Source organism: Spodoptera frugiperda, chromosome 4 (assembly GCF_023101765.2).
Source record: "Spodoptera frugiperda isolate SF20-4 chromosome 4, AGI-APGP_CSIRO_Sfru_2.0, whole genome shotgun sequence".
In the NCBI taxonomy this organism is placed as follows: domain Eukaryota; kingdom Metazoa; phylum Arthropoda; class Insecta; order Lepidoptera; family Noctuidae; genus Spodoptera; species Spodoptera frugiperda.
Window position 1 is genome coordinate 4,812,592 of NC_064215.1, and position 22,172 is coordinate 4,834,763.

General features: G+C 38.2%; 4 protein-coding genes across 13 annotated transcripts in view; all 4 read right to left on the bottom strand.

Moving 5' to 3' along the window:
* Positions 1-700, bottom strand: part of LOC118272929 (heparan sulfate 2-O-sulfotransferase pipe) — a 95,755-nt gene extending 95,055 nt beyond the window's left edge. The window contains exon 1 of one of the 3 annotated variants that reach the window (XM_035589661.2): positions 558-700. The gene's annotated coding sequence lies outside the window, so the exon portion shown is untranslated. Of the gene's footprint in view, positions 1-238; positions 392-557 lie in introns of those variants that run through there. The other 2 variants (XM_050693351.1, XM_035589662.2) reach the window with 2 other exon arrangements.
* A 3,631-nt stretch (positions 701-4,331) lies between these two features.
* Positions 4,332-7,620, bottom strand: LOC118272482 (uncharacterized). The gene is made up of 4 exons (XM_035589021.2): positions 7,116-7,620; positions 6,524-6,878; positions 6,184-6,445; positions 4,332-6,079 (listed from the first exon to the last, which is right to left on the bottom strand). Exons 1-4 carry the CDS (start codon positions 7,618-7,620, stop codon positions 5,771-5,773), a joined length of 1,431 nt encoding a protein of 476 aa, XP_035444914.2. The 3' UTR covers positions 4,332-5,770.
* A 21-nt stretch (positions 7,621-7,641) lies between these two features.
* LOC118272483 (protein cornichon homolog 4) lies at positions 7,642-8,193 on the bottom strand. Its single transcript, XM_035589023.2, has one exon. It carries the CDS (start codon positions 8,113-8,115, stop codon positions 7,642-7,644), a length of 474 nt encoding a protein of 157 aa, XP_035444916.1. The 5' UTR covers positions 8,116-8,193.
* Positions 8,194-8,707: 514 nt separating this feature from the next.
* LOC118272481 (uncharacterized) overlaps positions 8,708-22,172 on the bottom strand; it is a 56,942-nt gene continuing 43,477 nt past the window's right edge. For 5 of the 8 annotated variants that reach the window (XM_050693343.1, XM_050693344.1, XM_050693347.1 and 2 more), the window contains 5 exons: positions 17,192-17,414; positions 16,757-16,899; positions 14,456-14,521; positions 13,946-14,079; positions 8,708-13,840 (listed from right to left, as the gene is read on the bottom strand). In XM_050693343.1, the coding sequence (XP_050549300.1) occupies positions 11,669-13,840; positions 13,946-14,079; positions 14,456-14,521; positions 16,757-16,899; positions 17,192-17,414 (2,738 nt within the window). In that variant the 3' untranslated portion in view covers positions 8,708-11,668. Of the gene's footprint in view, positions 13,841-13,945; positions 14,080-14,455; positions 14,522-14,692; positions 15,130-16,756; positions 16,900-17,191; positions 17,415-22,172 lie in introns of those variants that run through there. The other 3 variants (XM_050693345.1, XM_050693348.1, XM_035589020.2) reach the window with 2 other exon arrangements.

Below are 22,172 nucleotides of genomic sequence, written 5' to 3' on the forward strand. Positions count from 1 at the left end.
AAATATTTTTCTTAATTTTTTAATGCGACAAATCTAGAAGTATATTTTTTAAGTAGCGATATATTTTAGATTATTTTTTATTTTCTTTTACTCGTTTACTATCACATTGTTTTTAATTTACATAAAATTATTTTAAATTATAAATACGACCCCAGTATATTCTTAATGCGGTACAATTTTTAATACAAAAATGCAAATATTTAGTACAAACTGTTTCCAACTAAAAACAATAAAATACCTTTATGTGTTCCAGTTTATAATTTAAATGAAGTATGGTGACATTGATCTATTTATACCATACGCGAAATTACACCTTACAGTTCCCGACTGAAACACTAGCATGCGAAAAACTTGTAACGTTTAGCTAATTACATTCCACAATAAAATAACTCCACTTGCGTGTTGTGTGAAAATATTTGCATGAAATATTACAGAGTAGAAGCACTATGTTTTTCCCCGGCCTATTTAGAAAAAAATATTTTATAAAATATAAATATCTATTTCGTAAAAAAATCTAGAATTTAAGCACAAATAATAAAATAAAAAATATAAATTACTTTAGTCAAACGTGTTTCGCGCGACTTTCTACCGCGTGCGTATAATTCCGAGTCGACTCGCGGCGTGCGCGCGTGCGGCCATGTGGCGGAACACTGAAGCCGGTGACGGACGGAGACGACTGCCGACAACCCATCCCCTACCGAGACGAACCCTCCAATACAGCCACGGGTGGCTCAACGACCGCTGAACATCTCTGAAATTACTTTCAGTGATATTTTAGACTTTTGTGAAAGCTTAAATAATAAATGTTGTTGTATTTTTATCCTCTTTGGAACCTAATTCTTCTACAAAAAAAATCTTTAAATTTTTATGCTTTCAAAATAAATATGTATCTATGTGTAGTGGATATGTATGCTTATTTATAACAATAATAAAAGATCGACTTTCAATTAAATGAAAACATGATCCAGTTCCCAAATAGAGCAACTAAAAAATTATGCCAACCACTACCATTAACAGGCATAAACCAGCCGTCAAATGGACCATAGTATTAGCACTTTAAATACATAGCAAAGGTGTTTAATTTCAATAATTTCCACTAGATGTGTCAGTCATTTTGGTACAGAGGTAAAATTATCACATTTCCAATTGCGTGTCTCGGGGAGCGCGCCACACGCGATCGTAGCGCCAATTTATTATTAATAATAAAACACATACTATGGTCCCACATACAACTGCATTGTTCTCGTATAAAGATTTCTAATTCGATTTAATACTTTTCGGTCTAATTGCGTCTACGTCGTAAACATCGTAAGCATGTATTTGCAAGTTAACGGTAACGCCGATTATTGGCATAGCAATGGTTCTATTGTATCTATGTATGTAACTAGCGAAGCTCATCAAATAATACCTATGTACATAATTAGATATATTCTTGTATTATGTCGGTTTAGTTATTATTTGCTCGTTACTAGCTGCCTAGAGCTTCTCCTAAAACAAATTAGCTGGTTTTTGTACTGTTATGCAAAATTAAACTGCATTTTTTTTAGGTTCGAATAATCGACAACCTTGTTGAGTAAATGACATTATCATGGCTACATGTAAAAAATAATTGTGTATGTAATTTTCGCACTTAGCATACGTTGTAGTCATATTATAAAAACTAGTTTCTTTGTGTCTACAACATGATTTAAAATACACTCGTAGGTACTAATAATATCTACGTTAAAAAACCTTACGAACAGAGTAATAGTTTCTAAAAACATACTTATTTATTTATTTATTTATTCATTTTCCATATAAATTACATTACAATATACTAAGCCCCACAAAACCGTTTTAATAGTTTGACTGTGGGGTCGCTTACATCATAACATCACGCCGATCTCCTATGGGAGAAGGCAGATGACTAGACTATGATGGAACCCCAGCTACTTGTACTTATTATTCTATGCCCCAGCTACGAACCTAACAACCTTTTTCGCTTCATCAACAAAAATTGACAATCAATTGGCAAAAATCACCTAAGAAAACTAAGTTAAGAGAAAGTGTCTACAACACAGGCTGTTGGCTTCCGAACAAATATTGCCATAATGTGTCCGCACATAGTTATAGTACTACTACAGTTACCTACCTACGTAGTACGTACCTATAGGTCTATAATGAACATAGGTAACCATCTCTCTATAAAGCTTGGAGCGATGACAGGAGCAGTAGCAAGATTTCACCTCACACTTTCCTCATAAGTGTCAAAGCTCAAAGAGATGTGAAAGATCACACTTTCATAAGATATGGATTGAACTAGTGTTGTAAAACACCAGTGTTATAGGTATTATTTTCATACCTGATCTGATTATTTATTTGCTAACACGTTAACTGCCCCGTAGGTCACCGAGACCAACGTTAGTGGAGGGTTTGCCTTCAACAGTTTTCTGATGGCAGTTAAAGGCTTAATGAAAAAAACAAATGTAACCAAGAATTTTATTGTGAACCTGATTGAAAAAGAGTATTTATTACTCGTTCTTTTCCATTGGAATTTACACTTTTTCGTTTTTTTTTTTTATGAAACAAGCCGGTAATCGAGCAGACGTATTACCTGATGGTTAGCAATCGCCGCCGCCCATGGACACTTAAAACACCAGAGGCGTTACAAGTGCGTTGCCGGCTTTTTGGGAGTTAGGAATTTAAGAGTTGTTGTTCGGGAATCGGGGATGGGGAAGATTGGGAAGGGGGAATTGGGCCTCCGGTAACCTCACTCACACAACGAAACACAACGCAAGCATTGTTTCACGTCGGTTTTCTGTGAAGCCGTGGTATCACTCCGGTCGAGCCGGCCCATTCGTGCCGAAGCATGGCTCTCCCACACTTAGCTTTAGCTTTAGACATTCGTTTTTTGCGTTAGCAAATTAATTCCCTCAACATGTACCTAGGTACCTACCTACATCATCGTATACACTGCACACTAGTTCAGAGAAATAAAGGTACAGGGTAGGATAATTAACTACAATTCCATAAAGAATCGTGTTAAACTACTAAAAGTAAATAAGAAACCTAATGAGGAAACACCATAAAAGTAAATAAACAGCAAGTTCATCTACACGGAAACTGTTAAACTATGTAGATTCAACGGTAATTCTAAGTAATTAGGTACTTTTTATAGTTAGAAGAAAGCTTGCTGATTCTAATATACATGGATTTTACATTAAGGCACCGGCTTCTCTAAGCAGCACCAGAGCTCCAGAATCTTCACCGTGAATACCTAATTAGAAATATCCAAATAACTATTTTGTAGGTAGTTGAGCTATTAGATACCCAGGTACTAGTTAATCTTTACGTAAGTACGCAAGGAAGGAACTCCCACTATGACAAACCGTCCGGAGCTGCGAACTGCCTAGCGGAGGATTACCGGGGCTCCGGCTCGAAGAGCAGGAGCAGGAACGGAGTGGCTTTTAGTCAGTAAGAGTGATGATTTTCCCCTCTCAAAAAGCAACTATAACAAATGATTCCTTCTCAATAATGTTTATATGCAACACATTATTTTACGCCATCATTAACATAAACTGTTTTAAACACATGTCTGCCGATCGGTTTCGATCAGTGACTAATCTGTCTATCTAAACAAGCCCACTACGCAGAGATATCTCCACGAACACAAGTGTGTAGGCAAACACAGGTGCATCCTAAGTTCCCTCTCTTTCTAGACCCCGGACTTATAATAAAAATCCATTTGGACTTGAGCCCGACTAGACCAGACTCCCAACTTGCAATACGTTGTACAGCAGCCGGTCACTACTCTAAACGTGCACCGTTTGTCCGCCAGTAAGCTACACATTACAACAGAATCCAGTAGAAAGGCGAGAACTGTATCCTTTCCATCTACGACAACTAATTGCCTACTACGTAACGGCGGTAAGTAAGTCTTTACACAGTACTAATTATTATTACAAATAAGGGGTAGGCTGGGTAGATCGGAGACACGTCTTCGCAATCCGCGTCGCATCCTACTTCCCACACATGACACGTTTAATGTCTTCTAAACAACTCATTAAAGCTCATTATATTGCGAGACTCGTGGAACAATGAATGCGATGTGTGACGCTACTCTCTTTCAAATGAATAAGCGACGGTTATAATCTTATGCAAAAGTTAACAGGGTTGCCAGTTGGTTTAATAGGAAATCTTTATTTTTTATATTTTACTGTCAAACATTTTCCTCTTTTCTATTGGATTACCATTATACATAATGCTCATACATACATGCAACTGTATGTTCTTTTATTGCTTAGTTATAAGATTGTCCCCTACCCAGGGATATCAAAATAAAACAATGCAAATCAGTATGGTGATTTTAATTACATATTTAAGGCAGGTACATAACTACAGAAAAACCAATTAGTACCAGAACGGAAAGTTTTTAACGACTATTTTAATATTTATAATTGTTCTTAATTTTCAGTTAATTTTACACCAATTCCTACTTCACAATTTTCCTATTTGAGTATAAATTTTAATAAAATCCTAATTATTTATGTATTGTTACAGTAATTCATACTAATATAGCTGCATTAAAAAATGTGAAATTAATAGTATAGAATAGAACTATAGAAGAACCTGTTCCCTGACTTTGTACTTAAAAAAACCTTATCGAAATTAAAAGCATTGCAGTAAAAGAAAAATAAATAGAAATAAAGCAACAATCGAATAAAGATATATAAACTACGCGTTTTTAGATTTGCAGTTTTTATTGTTTATATAACTGCTTGCACTTATCAATAAATAATATTATGACAAAATATCTATAAACGCGTAGTTATACATGTACGACTAGGGCTAGCGACAATAAATAGCCTTACGTATCTAACACAGAAAGTACTTAAAAAGTAAACAATCACTTGGTAACAGCACTGAGGCCAAATAAAAAAAAACACTTAAAAACTGTAGGCTCAATATACACAAAATTGTAGCATCTCAATGCACAACATACTCGAAGGAAGCATATGTTTACTTATATTTAAAGACTACATAAGTTATACTTAGTAATATCCCCTTTGAGGAAGGGTTCAAAAAGTGCATTATAAAAAAATTACATTATACAGCTTATTTATTCGTTTCTCATTATGATATATATCATAATATATCATAATATGATATATATCATAATGAGAAACGAATATACGAACATATATATCATAATCATAAGTTATCACCTACTTTATGTGTACCATAATAGAAAAAATAAAAGGAAGCCTCGATTGTTGAGAGCATAATTAGGCATAAACATTTCGAGACTATTGGTTCTATTCAAAATAGTGTAAAATTATTAGTGTGGTTTTCACTATAGATACTTTACAGTATAAAAATTATGAATTTCAAACAATATTGATTAATATATTACAAAATATATTATCCTTTCCATCACTTTGTCTCTTGCTGCTGAGTTCTTTCATCTGATTAGACAGATAACACGTGATAAAATGTCTTCCAATACAGTCTGACAACTACCTGATTACATAGACATTTCTACACAGACGATAAATGCGACAGGTTCTTTAGTATGGTCTTAAACTACACTACATCTTATTTCATAAATTCTTTTACACTTTGGTAGAGAATACATCATAGGCTTACCAATAGTATAAGCTCTTAAAACATCCATATGAAAAAGTATAAAACACACTGATATTTTGTATAAAGCTACACCTAATTATGACAAATCCATAAAGTATGTGATGTAATGATTAATCTTGAAAATCAGAGCAATTAGAATTTGATCTTAGGTAGACTGAGCAGGTGTTACTATGTTACCCCAACCAATGTAAACAAAAATTGTAGAATAAGAATACATAATACCAAATGCAGGACCGGGATCAGCTCGGTGACGTTTAACACTAGTGAAGCCCTCGGGTTTTAAGCGCTCTGGGTGATTGATACCTAATTCTCCATTTCCATAGCAACCAGCCAGACGTGTATTTGGGAATGCTGCCCGGAAGAATTCTTGCTCATAATCATGCTTATTGTCACGACCCACACATGACATCTTGACAACCACACTGTGTTCAAAATGAGGTATTTTCTTCGCAAACTAAAATAAGTAAAAAAAATAATAAAAATTAGACACTTAGAATCGGTGTGGTCTGGTTTTACAAATTGATTAAAATTTAAATTAATTAATTATTCAATGCTTACCTCATTAATAGCACTCTGTATCTTAGCTTTGGACCAGTCAGAAGATTCTAATATTAGCGAGAACATGTCAAAATGACAGCCATTTTCTGGTGGAGCATCAATAAAGCTTTTGGGCACTGAGAATAATCCAATAGATACAATGTTCTCGGTGACTAGATCTTTACCGGTATTAACTCCTTCTATCATTATGTTCATATCATCCTTGTCAGACACTGTGTCTTCCACTATGCACCCTCCTAAGGCATATGGTACATTGGGCTGGCTGGATAGAAAAATAAAATATTAGTTACATGTTTTATAATAAGAAAAATTACCATTATTTAAGAAGATAAATACTTACACTTCTTTCAAATAATTTAAAAACACTATATCATCCACTGAATGCAGGATAAAACTTCCATTGACAAAAACCAGTGCACCCTTAATATAGTCTGTCTCTGCCAGTTTGTCTACGGTCTTCATAAAGACCGTCTTGATATCACGGATGCACTTTATGTTTATGATTTGGAAGTTCACATTTGGTATAAGTGGTACATACATTCCTACAATGAAGCCACTGACCCTACATAACTTTCTCCCAACTGTCAAGTGATTGGTTTTTGAAGGTTTCAGAGGTTTATATGATATGTCACAGACTTTCACTGCCAGCATGCATTTCTTCGGAGCTGCCACTACATTGTCCACCAAATCTATTACTGAAATAAAAATGACATGAAATCTTTATTAATCTTTTGTTGGTTGGTTATGTTTATATTGTTGTTAAATCTAATTTGAATCTTATAAGACTATTAAACATGATTGAAATGTCTAATAAGAAACGTTAATATAATGTAAATGAGATTTTTGAAGTGAGATGAAATATTTGACTAAATATTGTTTTAATAGAATACACTACCAACAAATAGTGAATTTGACACAAATAAAATACTCACGGTGATGACTCTTTTCACAAGGTGGATCACAGGGGCAAGTGAGTAGTGTCTCACATTTGTAGGTAACTCCAAAACCTCCCATATTGCCAAATACTAACACCATCAGGGGTTCAGTGTAGAAGACATCAGACTGTACCAACTGCAGTCCATTCTTAATGTGACACAGTCTCAAGCTTATAGCAAAGTCAGCAGGACCAATCTGTTCCTTTTGCAAAGTGTTCACAGCTGACCTCCACATTGAGCAAACATTCTTACACATTATCTTGTCCTGCCATGGCAAGAAACTAAGGATTTTCTTAACAATTACATAGTTGGCAGCTACTTTTTCCAACAAACTTTGGTCTTGAATTATCTGTTGAAAGTTTCTTTGCAACTCTGTTTTTCTGAAGAAAGCAGCCAAGTGAGCTGGTATGTCTAACTTCTCGCATCTCTTCTCAGTCTCATCAATTGGATCATACACATCAGAAACATTAAAAGAACTTGGAATCACTGGTTCTTCAGCCATTTTAGGGTTTATTCAGGTATCTTATATTTCAGTTACAATTTGATCGTCTGCCGACCTCTGGAGGGGATCGCCTTTGAGCAACGCTAATATAAAGCAATACAGATAAATGAAAAATGATATTAAATAAAAACCAACATTAATCATTACATCCTTCAAGTGCTTCCTGAGCTGTCCTCGATTCAGGATCTCTGCAGGATCGTATGCACCTAAATTCCCCCGTGGAACGGTAAAATATTCGAACGTTAGCCAAATAAACAAAGGCAAGTTCAAAACGAATAAGATCAACTGACCATGTAATAATAATAAGACCGTTATGAAACTGTGCGCAATGTACTTTGGCAGCATCCAATAGTTAAGCTTTTCACAGCATTCTTGAGCATTCAAGTAATCACATTCCAGGTCCGATAGCGTAATTATGTAGTAAACTAGAAGAAATAATATACCACCGCTGTCGATCAGTGTCAATGAAAACAGAAGAGTTTCAGCTAATATCATAACTATAAATATTTTACCACGTCACTTCGATGCGTTAAGCAAACTAGTGGATATCGTCAATAAGTGAAATATTCACCTAATAATATCAGCAAATCTACTTTATTTTCAATCCTTTCCAAATCAAAAATTTAAAGCCATGACGCCATTGGCCTTTGGTTTTGAGATGAACTGTCAATGTCAAACTTACATCTGTCAATTATGTTATGTGTCAAAAATATCATATGTCAATATTATGATGTTGGCAGTAGAAAAAATAGGAATATAGGGCCGTATTACCTTTTTTAAATTCTTGTGTGATCAAGCAAAAATATCTTGGTTATTGTGCACACAACCAAGATCAATCAGTAATTTCGGCATTTTAATCTTGGATTATAATCAGCTATTTAAATATGTGGTACATGTTTAATTTGTAAAATCAGTCATATATACTATACAGATTGTACTCCACGTCAAAGTAAAATTCCAGTTCGTTTCTGTGAACTCCATTAGTTAGGCAGTTCACAAAATAATGGACATCAAATCAAGAAACCTGTGACTGTTATTCTGTAGAGTGATAATTTAAATAATATGTTTAACTGTATAAAATAAAACATTATTATGTCAAAAACTTTTTATTCAACATTCTCTCCTTATACTAATAAAGGCTTAGTAAATATTTACAAGGCTTCATTACAGGGCAAGGTAAAAAAACTATCCAGTTACACTACAAATCCGACTCCAGTGGTTATCACATCTTAACATTTATTGAATACTTGGCTCTACTACAAACCAATGGCTTTAAGCCGGGTATTGCTTCAAAAGTTCACAATTATGACCAGCAGTTCTTCAGTAAAAATGTATTCAACCTTAATATTTAGTAAGTTTATAGAAGCTGATTCATTATATGTGTAATAAGTAAACATCAGAGAGCAAATTAAGGTAGAAGAATACAATATTATGTGTAAAAATATAGTATAACGTCGGGTTGGATATAACTTAGATTACAAACAAATATTAAAACTCTCCTAAAATAATTACAACAATAATAACAAGTATGCAGATAATATGCTATTTATCAAACATTAATCTCACTTAGTATCTCGTTAAATACATTTAAACTAAACTCTTGCACAAGAGTAAATACAAAGCTAATTAACACACTAGGCCTGTTAATAATATTTGGGAGGTGATATGAACATTCTCCCTTTATGATTCGAATATATTTGACTAACATGGGTACAATTTTGATAATGAGCAAATAGATTTTATATATTTAAATCTAGTGTAAAGATTCCGTATAATTCACTTAGATAATGGAATATTACTTAAATAATAAAGCAAATTACAATTTGCGAGCCCTGTTTTAATTTTGAACGCAGCCTCTCGCTGGCTCCGTATTTTCGAAAACTTTTCAAGTCCGAAACTGGTGACATTGATTTATAAATTGTTAATCATATTTACTTTAACATTAGAGCCACACATACAATCCAATATACAAATTATACAACGTTAAATCTTCTTCTATATAAATTCAATGTTAAATTTTAATAGCACCAATCCGTGTGCAAATGTACTTTATATATTACAATGAGTGATTTATTAATTAAAGTACAAATGCACACCCATCTCACCGTGTCTGCAACCCATACATCAGATGTTAAACATTCAATAAATATTTCGACGCCTCCTTGCTTAAAACTGTGTCATAGAATAATAAATAATGTAGCCTGATATTTGAACATTTGCACACGCAGGGCAGTTATCCATATTCGTTGTAGTAACAAGTATTCAAAAACTAAATAAATTGTAAATGCAAAAAATGGCAATATACTTTCGATTCTCAATTTCTGCTTTATCTAATCCTTCTCTGATGAAGCAAAGGTAAACGCTAAACAACACGTGATATTATACAAAATACATTAGTAAAAAAAACACTCACACATAGTAATGAATACAACAGAAACAAAAACTGTAAGTACACTTGAATGACTTCAAAAATAAATAAATTATAAATATGCACTCAGACAAGTATGCAAGCAATCCGTTATTGTTTTGTATATTACTTATAAGATTTAAGTTGCAAGGAACTAAGGGCAATAAATAACAAGCTAATAGTTAAATACGTAACTAAATCCAGACTACGCAAAAGATGCCACTCTATGAAATGGCTTCCTAAAGAAGTATGCACTTCAAATTTCTTTAGCTATCTCGTTATTTGGGCAGTTTGAAGCCTCTAAACAAATTGGTCCAGTCGTTTGAGGATCTCTTAGATAATAACTAATTACCACCACATCCAGGTAACGATCGCGTAATCGAGTACAAACGACAACTTATTGATAACGGCGCACCTATCCTACATTTTAGACATTATAATGGAATGATACATTTTTTAAGAATGTTGTTGTTACAATAATTAAAATAATCATCTAGGTAAACTCAAACAATTACGATACTTTTGCACGACGCTAGTCAAGTCCGCAACGTGTGTTTGTGTGAACATAAGTGTAGTGTACAATTAACAAGTGATCCCGAAGTGCTTGCATAGTTGTTCGACTGCGAGGAGCTGGCTCCCTAAGTTATCTAAATGAATTCATATCTAACATTGTTCCCAAGCTGGTCCCACCCATGACGATGGCTTGTGAATGTGCATCTTGTTCTCAATATTTTCCTAAATTTTTAATTTCCACTAAACATAAACATCAATTATAATTTTGTCAAATTTGATAAAATAAATAATCGCAACGCGAGAGACAAGTGATCTTGTGCCACATTTTGCACTTCAACAAGACTGGAATGTCACTTATTGATTCGGGAAATTGCTATCCATGCGCTAGGGACAGCCTCAAGCGGATTTTAATAATTGACACAACATCAATCTTAAGCTTTTATATCGTATAATTATAATTAACACAATGTGTACGTGACCAGGTGACTCATTGATTGATTGTGCCTAAACAAAAACAACTTTCCTTATTATAATTTTTCCCTAAGTTTTAGTCATCGGGCGGAATGCAGAAATCCACAACTATGTTGAGTATTATTATTCTCAATATATACATAAGTAGATAATAATAATTATGCCTATAAATAGTAAATAAAACGGACTTAATATATTATGTGAGCCAAGTATGTCTGCGCACGCGACGGCGACGCGCGATCACTCACTAGTGAAGTAAATGAAACATTCAACTATTATCAACTAGCGACACAAACGTTACGTACAGCATTAAGTACATAAACTAAAGTAAATCATACAGTTCTATATAAATGTAAACACTTTGTGTTTCACAACATCAATCTCTTAAGTCTAGTCTTCGATAAAAGTCATCATCATTATGGAAGAACGAGTCACGAGAGCAGACTAGCGCTTCGACCGTCGCCACTCCGTAGCGACCGATCGCAGGTAAGGAAAACATTACGTTCACATCGCACCAGCACAACGTCCTTCAGTAGACGAGGGTCACTCTAATGTCCGTCATTCGCGAGGAGGGAAGCCACGGCGACAGGAGGCGGCGAGAGATCACAGGGTAAGCATCGTTAGAGAGCGACGGGCCGAGTGCAGGCGAGGCGCCGGTCAGGTGGCGTCGTACTCGATGCGGTCCCAGGAGTAGTGCTTGCGGGCCGGGCGCGGCGCCAGCGGGCCCGGGCCCGCGCCGCCCAGCAGCGGGTCGCACGGCGCCACGTGCCCGCGCCCGAACAGGTTGGGGATGAGCTCCGTGTCCATGTACTCGTACGCGTCCCCGTCCACGTGCATGTGCGAGCCCGTGTCGATCCCGAACTCCTTCAGGTCGATCTCGCACGGCCGCTCGTCGAACGAGTCGTGACGGGATTCCTCGTTCTGGAACGACGGCAGTGATAGATCGTCCATGTATTCGAACCCGGTTCGTGTGTGATCTAATATGTCTCCGTTCGTTAGTGGAGTCATGCTCATTCTATCCGGTACGTCCTCACCGATATCCATCGCCTGTGATTTATCTTCTAATCGGTCTCCACCATCACCAGACAGTAGACTACCGAAGAAATCGTCGTTGTCGACTGAATTTGGATCGGACCCAAAGTCTGTGTGAAATTCCCCATTAGACAACAAGTCAACCGTTATGTCTGTATCGATGTCCGATGTTGAGGGATCGACTTGACACCGATTATTCGCGTTAACAGCTTGCAAGTCCGCATGGTTCATAATTTCATTTTGTATATCATCAAGTTCCCTTTGGAGCTCATCTGCGGCGAGTGAATCTCGAACATGATTATCATTGAGTACATCGTCTGTCAAGACATCCGTTGGAGCAAAGCCGTTGGTGCCGTTAGAAACGTAGCTCGTATCTAATGATGGAGCGACGGTCGCATCGACAACGGCCGAAGGTGGTAACTCACCATTTTCCACGAGGATCTCGAGTACGTCATCCATTATTTGACTATTCTCAGCATCGTGTACATCGGCACCCAGTTGAACCTGCGGCATCGGAGGCGGTGGGGGCGGCGGCGGCGGGGGAGGGGGCGGCGCCGCACGCTCCGGCTCGTAGTGCGTCGGCAGGATGGCGATAGGGACCACCTTCACGCCATTGAGTATATAGGCCGGGTTGGCGGGCTTCTGCGGCGTGGAGTCGTGCGCCGCGTCGGGCGCGGCGGGCGGCGTCACGGTGAACAGGCGCACGAGGCGGTCGGGCGCGGCGTCCGACGCGGCCAGCACCAGGCGCGGTGCGGGCGCGGGCGCGGCGGGCTGCTGCAGCGCGTCGAGCTGCGCGCGCAGCTGCGACACACAGAGATGCGCCTGCAGCAGACGCCGGCTCTGGTCGCTGGCGGCCGCGCCCGCCGCCTCGCGCCGCACAGCTTCCAGCTGCTGACGCGACGCTTCCAGTTTTCTCTCGAGCTCCTCTATCTGCCTTCGCTGCGATTGAACGATATCTTCCGGGGGCTCCGGCTCCAATTTCACTTCTGGAGATGCGATCGACACAAAAGAAGCTACCGACGCCGGTGACTTCGGGGGTTCTTCTTGTTTCTCGAGTAGGAAGGGCCGCAGTCGGTCGATCAGTTGTGGTTTGGGCCCCGATACCCGAAGGTTACGTCGCTTGCACTCGGCGCGCAAGTCGGACACTTTCATATCTTCGAAGCGCGCGGGCGCAACGAGCGTGACGCCGGCGGGCACGGGCAGGGGCGGCGGCGGGGGCGGCGCGGGGTGCGCGGGGTACGCGTCCGACGAGTCGGAGGCCACGGACGCGGCCGACGACGGCGCGGGCGACGCGGGCAGCATGAGCTGCAACAGCAACTGTTGCTGCTGCAGCAACAGCTCGTACGGAGTCTCCACGGACCCCGGAGGTGACGACGCTTTTGCTGCATTCGGAGGCCCTTTGTATTCGTGAAACTTAAACCTCGCTTTAGGTTGTTGCTTTTGTTTATTCTTCTTCCTATTCTTGTCCTTGCCGGGAGCCGGGTGCTGCGGCGGCGAGGCGACGCTGACTGGGGAGAGTGTGGAGGGCGGCGAGGGCGAGGGAGAGACCTCCTCAGGCGGGCCGCAATACGAAGACGGATGTTGAGGTCGGCCCGATGCGCCTTCACTGGTCGCTTTGAACGCGAGAGTGCCACTCTTTACTGCGGTTTCAATAGTCTCCTCTGTGTGTAGTATGTTTTTCTTTATTAACTCGAGCGGACCAGGACGATGTGACAGTTGGTCGTTGAGCTGATCCGCTAAACGTGCCTTTTTTAGCATGCGTTGCTTTTCGGCTAGACTGGGATCGACATGACTCTCCTGAAATTAACAAAGTATGTGTTAAAATATAAGTAAAATTTGATCGTGTCAAAACGACACTAACTTTATAAAATGATGATACCAATAAAATGACATTACACCTACTTGTTCCAATATGTGTCTTCGTTCGAGCTCCTGTCGGTCCGGACGCCGTTGTATTTTTGCTTTTAATAAGTCTCCCGTTTTCGCTCTCTCTAATTGCTTGCATTGCTCGAAATACGCTGGTGGTGTTTTTAAAGCTGAAAAAACATCATGAATATGAACACACAAAAGAATTTTTTCTAAAGTGTTGACATTACATCAGGCATACTGGGTTAATCAAAATGCAAACACTCGATGGAAATATTGTCCATTTTACTTGGAACTCATGAACGGTTGCTCATTACTTCTACATTTAACACAATGTATATTTAATTTGGTCACCAAGAAATGTTCGTTAAACGATTCAGTAGAATAGTAAATAAAATTCCTTTATCCCACGCGCGTGAGCTCGGTGCGACGGTGGGCGCTTCCCGCAATGCTGGCACGTGTGTTATACCAATTTGCTATTTAAAAGTGTACTCAATTATCACAGTATGTGAACGTCTAAATAATATGAATACAAAGATCACTTACGCGGCATGATTCCTTGAGCCACAAGCTGGTTGATTGGCCGCCTCATCATCAGCTTCACTTTTAAAGCTGCAAACAGAAATATATATCACTGCTTATATTGCAATAACACGCATTACCTAAAACTATTTTCCTTATTATTTTTCCTCTGGATCACCCATAATTCTAATAAAACGAAACAGACGCAAACGATTTGACTGTAACATAATGCGAATGAATGTGCCGATGTTTGCCGGTTACCTTTTCCATACAACAATGGACGATGCTTGAATAGATGGCACATCGTCTTGAAGAATACAGTGTTATGACGCCAGGTGACGAACTTTGACGTAGCGTGTCGCGTGTGGAGCCGACGTGATCGATACGTCGATCGATACACACAGATTATATCGATAAAGTTCGCAGCAGAGCGTAGGCGAGGCGAGCTATATTCTTGTTTGCGTGTAGACAAGCGGCGAGCAGCGAACGATGGGCGGACAACGCTGGCGCGACGCCAATATAAATAAACACTGCACAAGGAAACTAGTGTTATGCCGCGACCGTATTACAGACGAAACATTCACTACCACTGGGCCGAATATTGTGGGTTACTGGGCGACTTTACCTCGATACCCACTCAATTTTGTTTTACTCATGCGTTTAATTACACACAAATTATACACATACAATATGCGCGCGTGTGTGTAATACCAATAACTATTAATATTTTATTAAATATAATTTATTTGTAATAAATACTAACAGGAAATTATATTGTATTACTTAATTGAAATAATGGTAGCTCGCCTACTGCTCATGAAGTAGCTCAGAACGAAGTTATTTCGAATCCCTAAAATATTAACTGCTTTATTTGAAAATTAGAATTTAAAATATTGAAAAAATTACACCAGTCAGTGCTGACAGTTTTTGACCATTCAAAGACTGGCAGCAAAAGATATAAAAATACGTTATGACCGTTCTACATTGTCTATTTCTTTTTGGGTTTTGTAAATATGCTAAGTATAAAGGTTAAATAAATACAACCGGTCTGATTTATCATATCAAGATGACTGAAGTGTCTCATGAGACATTAGAGCATAGGCAGGTTTGGCAAATTTTATGACTAGTTACTAACAAAAAAAAATCATTCGAAGGTAATGGAAGGGCTGAGAATTTGTTTACTCGGGATGTGCGTAGACTGACAGACTATGCAAACACGACAGGAAGTGCAGACGGTATTGGCATACTAATGCAAACAACAGACGGACTGCGAGACGAACGCGGGGCCAGTGGCCCTTACTTACTTCTCAGACCTTGTCACCTTACTGAGCACTAACACTGTGACGTTATTGGTGATATTATTTAAATACAACAAGCCTGTCACAAATTGCCAAAACTACAACTCCTGTAAGCTAAGATCTACAGTACCTAGGTACACAACCATGAAAACACTAGGACAACAAAATAAATTAGAAGCTATGATTAAAGGAGAAAAACGAAGTTTCCAGGCGGGGTTTAGAAAATTTATTAGTAATCCAAAAATCCTATTGATATTGAAAAATTGGAGACGTTTCGTATTAGCCTCAGAAAAGTTAAGATTAGTTTCGGTTGTATAAATTCGGACACATTTGTTATTGAGTTTAACAACACCTAACCAAGTATGTATATAATCAACCCGCTAAGGTTGTAGAGGACAGATGACAGTCGTTCCATGCAAAATCCTGACATCCGTAGAAACTGGTCAACACTCAGAGCACGAAAAAACTAATTGAGAAAAGGGCAAGAGAAAGAAAGCGTGGTTTGCAACAAGTGCTTTATCAGTATCTGATATTTAAATGATATTTTAACTGTAGATCCTGTGTTTGGACTCACTTTGAAACAACATGTCAATAATAATTGAAAGCACAAAGTTTCTACTCAGTTATTTAGCTTGCGCGTTATAATGAATGTGACCCAATTCACACGGGATCATCATCATCACTAATTGAAATGAATTAAATACTTTCTCCGTTACAGATTCCATGGTTGGTAAAATGTTATTGTAACTTAATTTCTTGTAATGTATACATCATTTTTATACCCTGATATTTTCCTAGAAGTGATCCATCACACCACTAAAGTCAATGCATTTCCATGTAGAATGGAGACCCTTAGTCTGTTAAGATAATCCACCTAGTTAAACTATTCTATGCACTACTTCATTGTGTATATTTATTAGGAGGTGTCCGTTTCGCAATTTAGTGCAAATATGCATTCAATTATTTTATACACTCAGTATAGTTATGGTATCTTTAGTAAAGAAGTAAGTTATAATGTTATACTAACATTCTTTGTGTTTTCCCATGGCTGGTTGCAGAGGGCTGTCGTCGACGACCACTTTGGGCGGGGACACGCGCGGCGAGCTCGGCGGCTCGCTAGCGCCGCTGCAGCTCGCCTGCCGCCCAGCCATCTCCTCCGCACCAGAACTACTGACAAACAAAAATCAATCAGTTAATTACTGTCACAAAATACTTTTTAAAACAATAGCTTTCTCATCAAGCACTGTAATCCGTATAATCATCGATGAAACTGTTTGTTACTATGTAATTGTATGTTAAACACGTCAAGATTGTTTGTTGACAGTTCTAGATTTTCGACATTTTTGCAACTTGAGATTCCTTGCTCGGAAAGTGAAACACTAATGAATACATATGATATCAGCATTATCGTGAGAGACAATTTAATTGATTAAAGTACCAGTAGCTTGATTATGATAGTTACCTGAAGGTGTCGTCTGAGGGCGGTGTGGCGGGAGTGCGTGGCGGTGATGCAGGCGAGACGGGTGAGGCCGCGCGGCTGCGCTCCCGGCGGTGCTGTGGCTTGAACCACTCGGGGTATATGGCGCTGAGGGTCTCCACGAGGTCGTGGTCCAGCGTGACGCGCCAAGACGCACGCCCCTCCGAGCCCTCCGAGCCGCCGCTTCCGCCACACGTTGAACGGCTCTCTATGTATTACAAACATTCAATACTTTAATTTAAAAGCTAGAGGATGTCACTCAAGATCGACACACATAAACATAATAACAAAGTAGGAAGTGTATTTGCTCTCAGCACGTCGGTCGCTGGGTGAGGTGAATTGGGCGAGGCGAACCAATGGAGCGCGCTGTGATCACGGTGCCCTCATTATTTCGGGTCCTTGAACGAGTTTATGCGCGTGAAGGTGCGTTACTTACTACTTACTGCAATACGACCGGGAACGGTTCTGCCGTTTCAGTTTTATGAATACGTGAATAGGGTGAGAACAACATCTAGCACTACCACATATTTTGTTATGTTTAGAAATACCATTTGGCGTGGAACTTAGAATATTTATGTTCAAACATTTTAAATAATGTAAATACGTACAGTAAAGTAACATAACCCTGACAGTACAATGTTTAATTTATTTCCATAATGGACCGTTTCAGTGAAACTTTCGTTTTCAATAAAATAAATTATTTGTAAGACGCATAAACGAAACGATAAAATAGGCTTTAAAATCACGAAACTGCTATCTGTATTATGCGTTTAGACAACGTTTAACTGTTACCATAGGTGAAGAAAGATGGACGTATTATGTAATGTTTGAAAATCTCATAAAGCTGGATATACGAGGGAAAGAAAATACGAGCTGAAAATAAAACATCTGTCTGTGAGTCACGCACAATATAAAACTAAAAGTAAGGTAAACAAATGCAGACTTCAAAAACGTAAAAATCGGATTCAATTCTGTTATAAAATGCAACAAATTAATAGCTATAGATTTATGACTTCATCATGCAATAAGGATAATAATGTGAGGTTATTAAGTTTGTAGTAATTTTACATTGTAACAAAGGTAAATGTAGTTCATGCCAAGAAATTATTTATTATATCAGCATGTTCATACATATTACATACAGATAAAGAGTGTAATAAATGTTATCATTTCGATAGCTAAACAACAGTAAATTAATAAGAGTGTAAATGCCTGTTACGCATTTTACGTTGGTGTTACAAAACACAATTTTGTAAACAATCTGGCGCACGTGCGCACTGATGATTCATTACGAGTTTGGTGGAAATTATGAAGGCAGATGTATGTAGGTACGTAAGGCCATTGCCAATCATAAAAACTACAGAGAAATATATGCCCTTTCAACGGTCATCTTGATGATGATGTGAAACCATAACATAAAACTAATGTTTATGTTAATCTTAATTAATGGATATTACAATAAATACGAAACGGGCTTCCTACTCTGTATCAGAAGACGGTTTTGCTCAGTAGTGGGATAAATATTGACAAAATTGAATGAATGATTTCATTAAAAATATTAATTCATTCGAGAACCGCGGAGGAGCGACAAAGACGATGGTAGTCATCGAGCTGATGTGTTGAGTCGACGCTTCCCACGCGAAGTTGTATCATAATTCGAAATCACACGACACTACTTGGTCACTTAGTCAATCGGTCATTGGGTAGTCATTTTGTTTCTAGAACTTTTATTATTTTACTTGCCTATACATTTTATATTAAAAAATGACGTTTTTACTTCCCTCTAAAATAGTTATAACTACTTCATGTCACTTTTTTAATTACAAGGGCTTAGTGAAGATTTTTAACAGATCTTTTAATGTCGTGCAATAAAAACTTGTCAAAAAACATGTAAAAATATTAAAAACACGGCCGGTTCCGTGAGACTAGATCACGGGTTTATTTACAGTAGAAAGATTTTTGTTTTTGATATAGGTCAAGGCTTGCTCCTTTGATGTGAGTGTGAGTTTTAAGTGGCTGAAAATTACGATGAAATAAAATGAACCAGTAGGATGGCTAGTCGCATGCGTGATGCGCGTAGCGTAACGTAGCACGTCAATCAAGATGTCAACGTGGATGCGCAGACGCCGCAAACGTCAACTAGCATATGCAGCCGCGCAGTTGTCGCATCTAGTCTCTATTTTGTTGTAACTGATTTATTGGTCTATTCCGTACACTAATCGTACGCGTATTATACATCTAAACCAAATTAACCTTCTTATATCTATATGTGTTTCGAACGTAGGTATTGACAAATACGCGCGGTGCAATCTGTATCGAGCTGTTATCAAAGCTATCAATAGTGTAAATGAACGTGTTTTCAGAAATTATAGCTATCAAAGTACCCAGATAAATATTTAGCGTGTGTGGCGATAAGCCGACTAAATATGGCTAACCTTAGCATTTTTAATTCTTACCCGACGTGCCTCTGAGGAGCAAGGTTAGATATTCCACAATAAAAATACTTCACAGCGATAAATTCGACTAAATACTTTCGATCAAAGTATATAAATGGATTAGTGTATACGTTGGGAACCCACACACGTCTAGTAAAATTGAAAGTAATGTTTATGTAAATGAAGGTAGGTTCCGTATGCTACGTCATCGGAAGGTAGTCGCGGTGACGTCAGGTTGCACACGGCCCTCGGCCTGCGTGGGCGCAAGCACCTGCCTCCACCCACTACAACATGTTTACTAACTTGAATGTCTACCATCGTCATGCCGGATTGACATTTCGAAGTAATATTAAGGATTAAATCTGAATCAGTCTTGTTATTCAGATCTGGGTAAACTTCTCTAGAACATAACAGACATCAGATATCATAAATCGCAATAGAGCATTTGGTAGGATAAGCAAGAGCTACAACTTGTGTCGTTTGGAAGAGTACGCTATTAAAGGGAGTTCTATTCACACGTTATTCAGAATACTTACTTCGTATCAATGCAGTCATGATCTAAGGTTAGAGGGAAGCCTCTAGCAACAAAATTACAATTTCAATTTTAATTCCTACTTCATTTTATGAGTCCTATTAATTTACCGTGATATTTAACATTCATAAACCTAATTAAACAGTTAAATGTAGATAGAGAACGTGTCATCACTTCTGTATTTTCATATGCGCAAAATGTTGGCTCATCAATCTCATCGCTGCGAGTGAACACGAATCATCGCATTGCCTCAATGTCAGTCAACGACTCGCGAAGGGAAATCATTTATCGACTTACTAAAGTCAATTGGAAGACGATTTTGCCGACGTAGAGCCAAGAGCCGGGAAGTTGATGATATTTATTTTAAGTATGTACTTAAACTAGATTTTAGATTAGACACGTATGCATTTTTGTAAGAAGTAAGAATATGGAAAACCTGTGGAAAACCCCTTGTTATACAGAAACACATTATCTACATAAACATTCATGGTCAGTTTCTGGCTTTTGTTGAAATGTATTACATGGTCTATTCATCCAAACAATGAATCACCATTGAAGTAAAAATAACAGTTTGTTTAATTGGGGACCTAAACACAACAAACCTTGATGTATGTGTATCAATAGACATCGTAAATATCAACTACATGCCGCTGATTTCCAGTGATTTTATTCATAGCAATGCAATTTGTTTCACTTTCATCATCAGCATAAAGCTGAAATTCTTTGTTATACTTATGAAAATGGATACAAACAGCAGATATTTTAGAAACGTCGGCGTCGTTAAGATGTTTGTGACATATTATTTTCACATTATATTTCAGTTAAAATTGTAGAAAAAAACAAAAACAACAATTTTGTGGCATGGCGGACGACGGAACGGGGTCAGTCGCCACACTCCTCTGTCGCCGTCCGTTCGAGATGCGTCCCACAAATCATATTTAGCCTAGCACTATGGAGAATTGTGACTATTGCTGTTTGTCTTGGAATAGGCGCGTTAATGAAAGCAGGCATTTGATACACCAAGAAATAAAAGCGACCTACTTGCCGTCCTCAAAAAGAACTTCCTTTAATTAGTACTCCGTCAAAACTGAGCCAAAATTTAAATTCTATGAAATGGTCTTCGGATGCGTCATACTAACATTTGACTCTAATTATGAAAATTGAAACACATCAAATCTTTAATGAAAATGTACGCCGTGATTGCGATAGACAACTGTTCTTTATTGATAGCTATGACGCCAAACCTAATAACAGAATCTAAATTCTTTTTCCAAACATAGACACATAATATAAGAACTTATAGCTCCGCTGAAGGCAGAAACCATAGCGAGGCGATGACGTAAAAGGATGTTTTCAGCGAGTCGGCAACAGCGGCCGTCTGTTTATCGTCGGAGCACAGTTAGAGCTACACCCAGTCTGGGCCTATGCCGAACTGCAGCTGTAAAAACACACGAATTACACCACTTCTGTCGATCGCAATAAATGTACATAGAATGCCTGTTACGCAACGAACGGCGCGGCGCCCACAGAAATGGCTATCCAACAATGTACACTTAATGACGTGAGCGTTTCATACAATATATCATCTATGATAGTATGATAGAGCATCACTGTCTAGCTACGTTTACGGCTTACCAGACTTATAAGACTATCGATTATATCTTCTATGAGTTTGATGATCGTAGCGGACGTCAGATTCGGAACACATCAAATCAACTAACGCATGAATCGAATTTGGGGACTATTCAAAAACTATTACGAAATAGTCATTCATGGTGGTTATCCAAAGTAAATAATTCTCGCTATACTTAAGTCAACAAATACTTATCCGCTCGATGCAATATCAAACAAAGTGATTTTAGTACATAATACAATGTCTATATCTTTGGTTCATCAGAAAAGTTCCGCCCCTTCTAAATTCAGCACCTCGGTAACTATTAAACTTACAATCTGTCACGATATATTTTATAACATACATAATGCCAACTATGCGCGAATT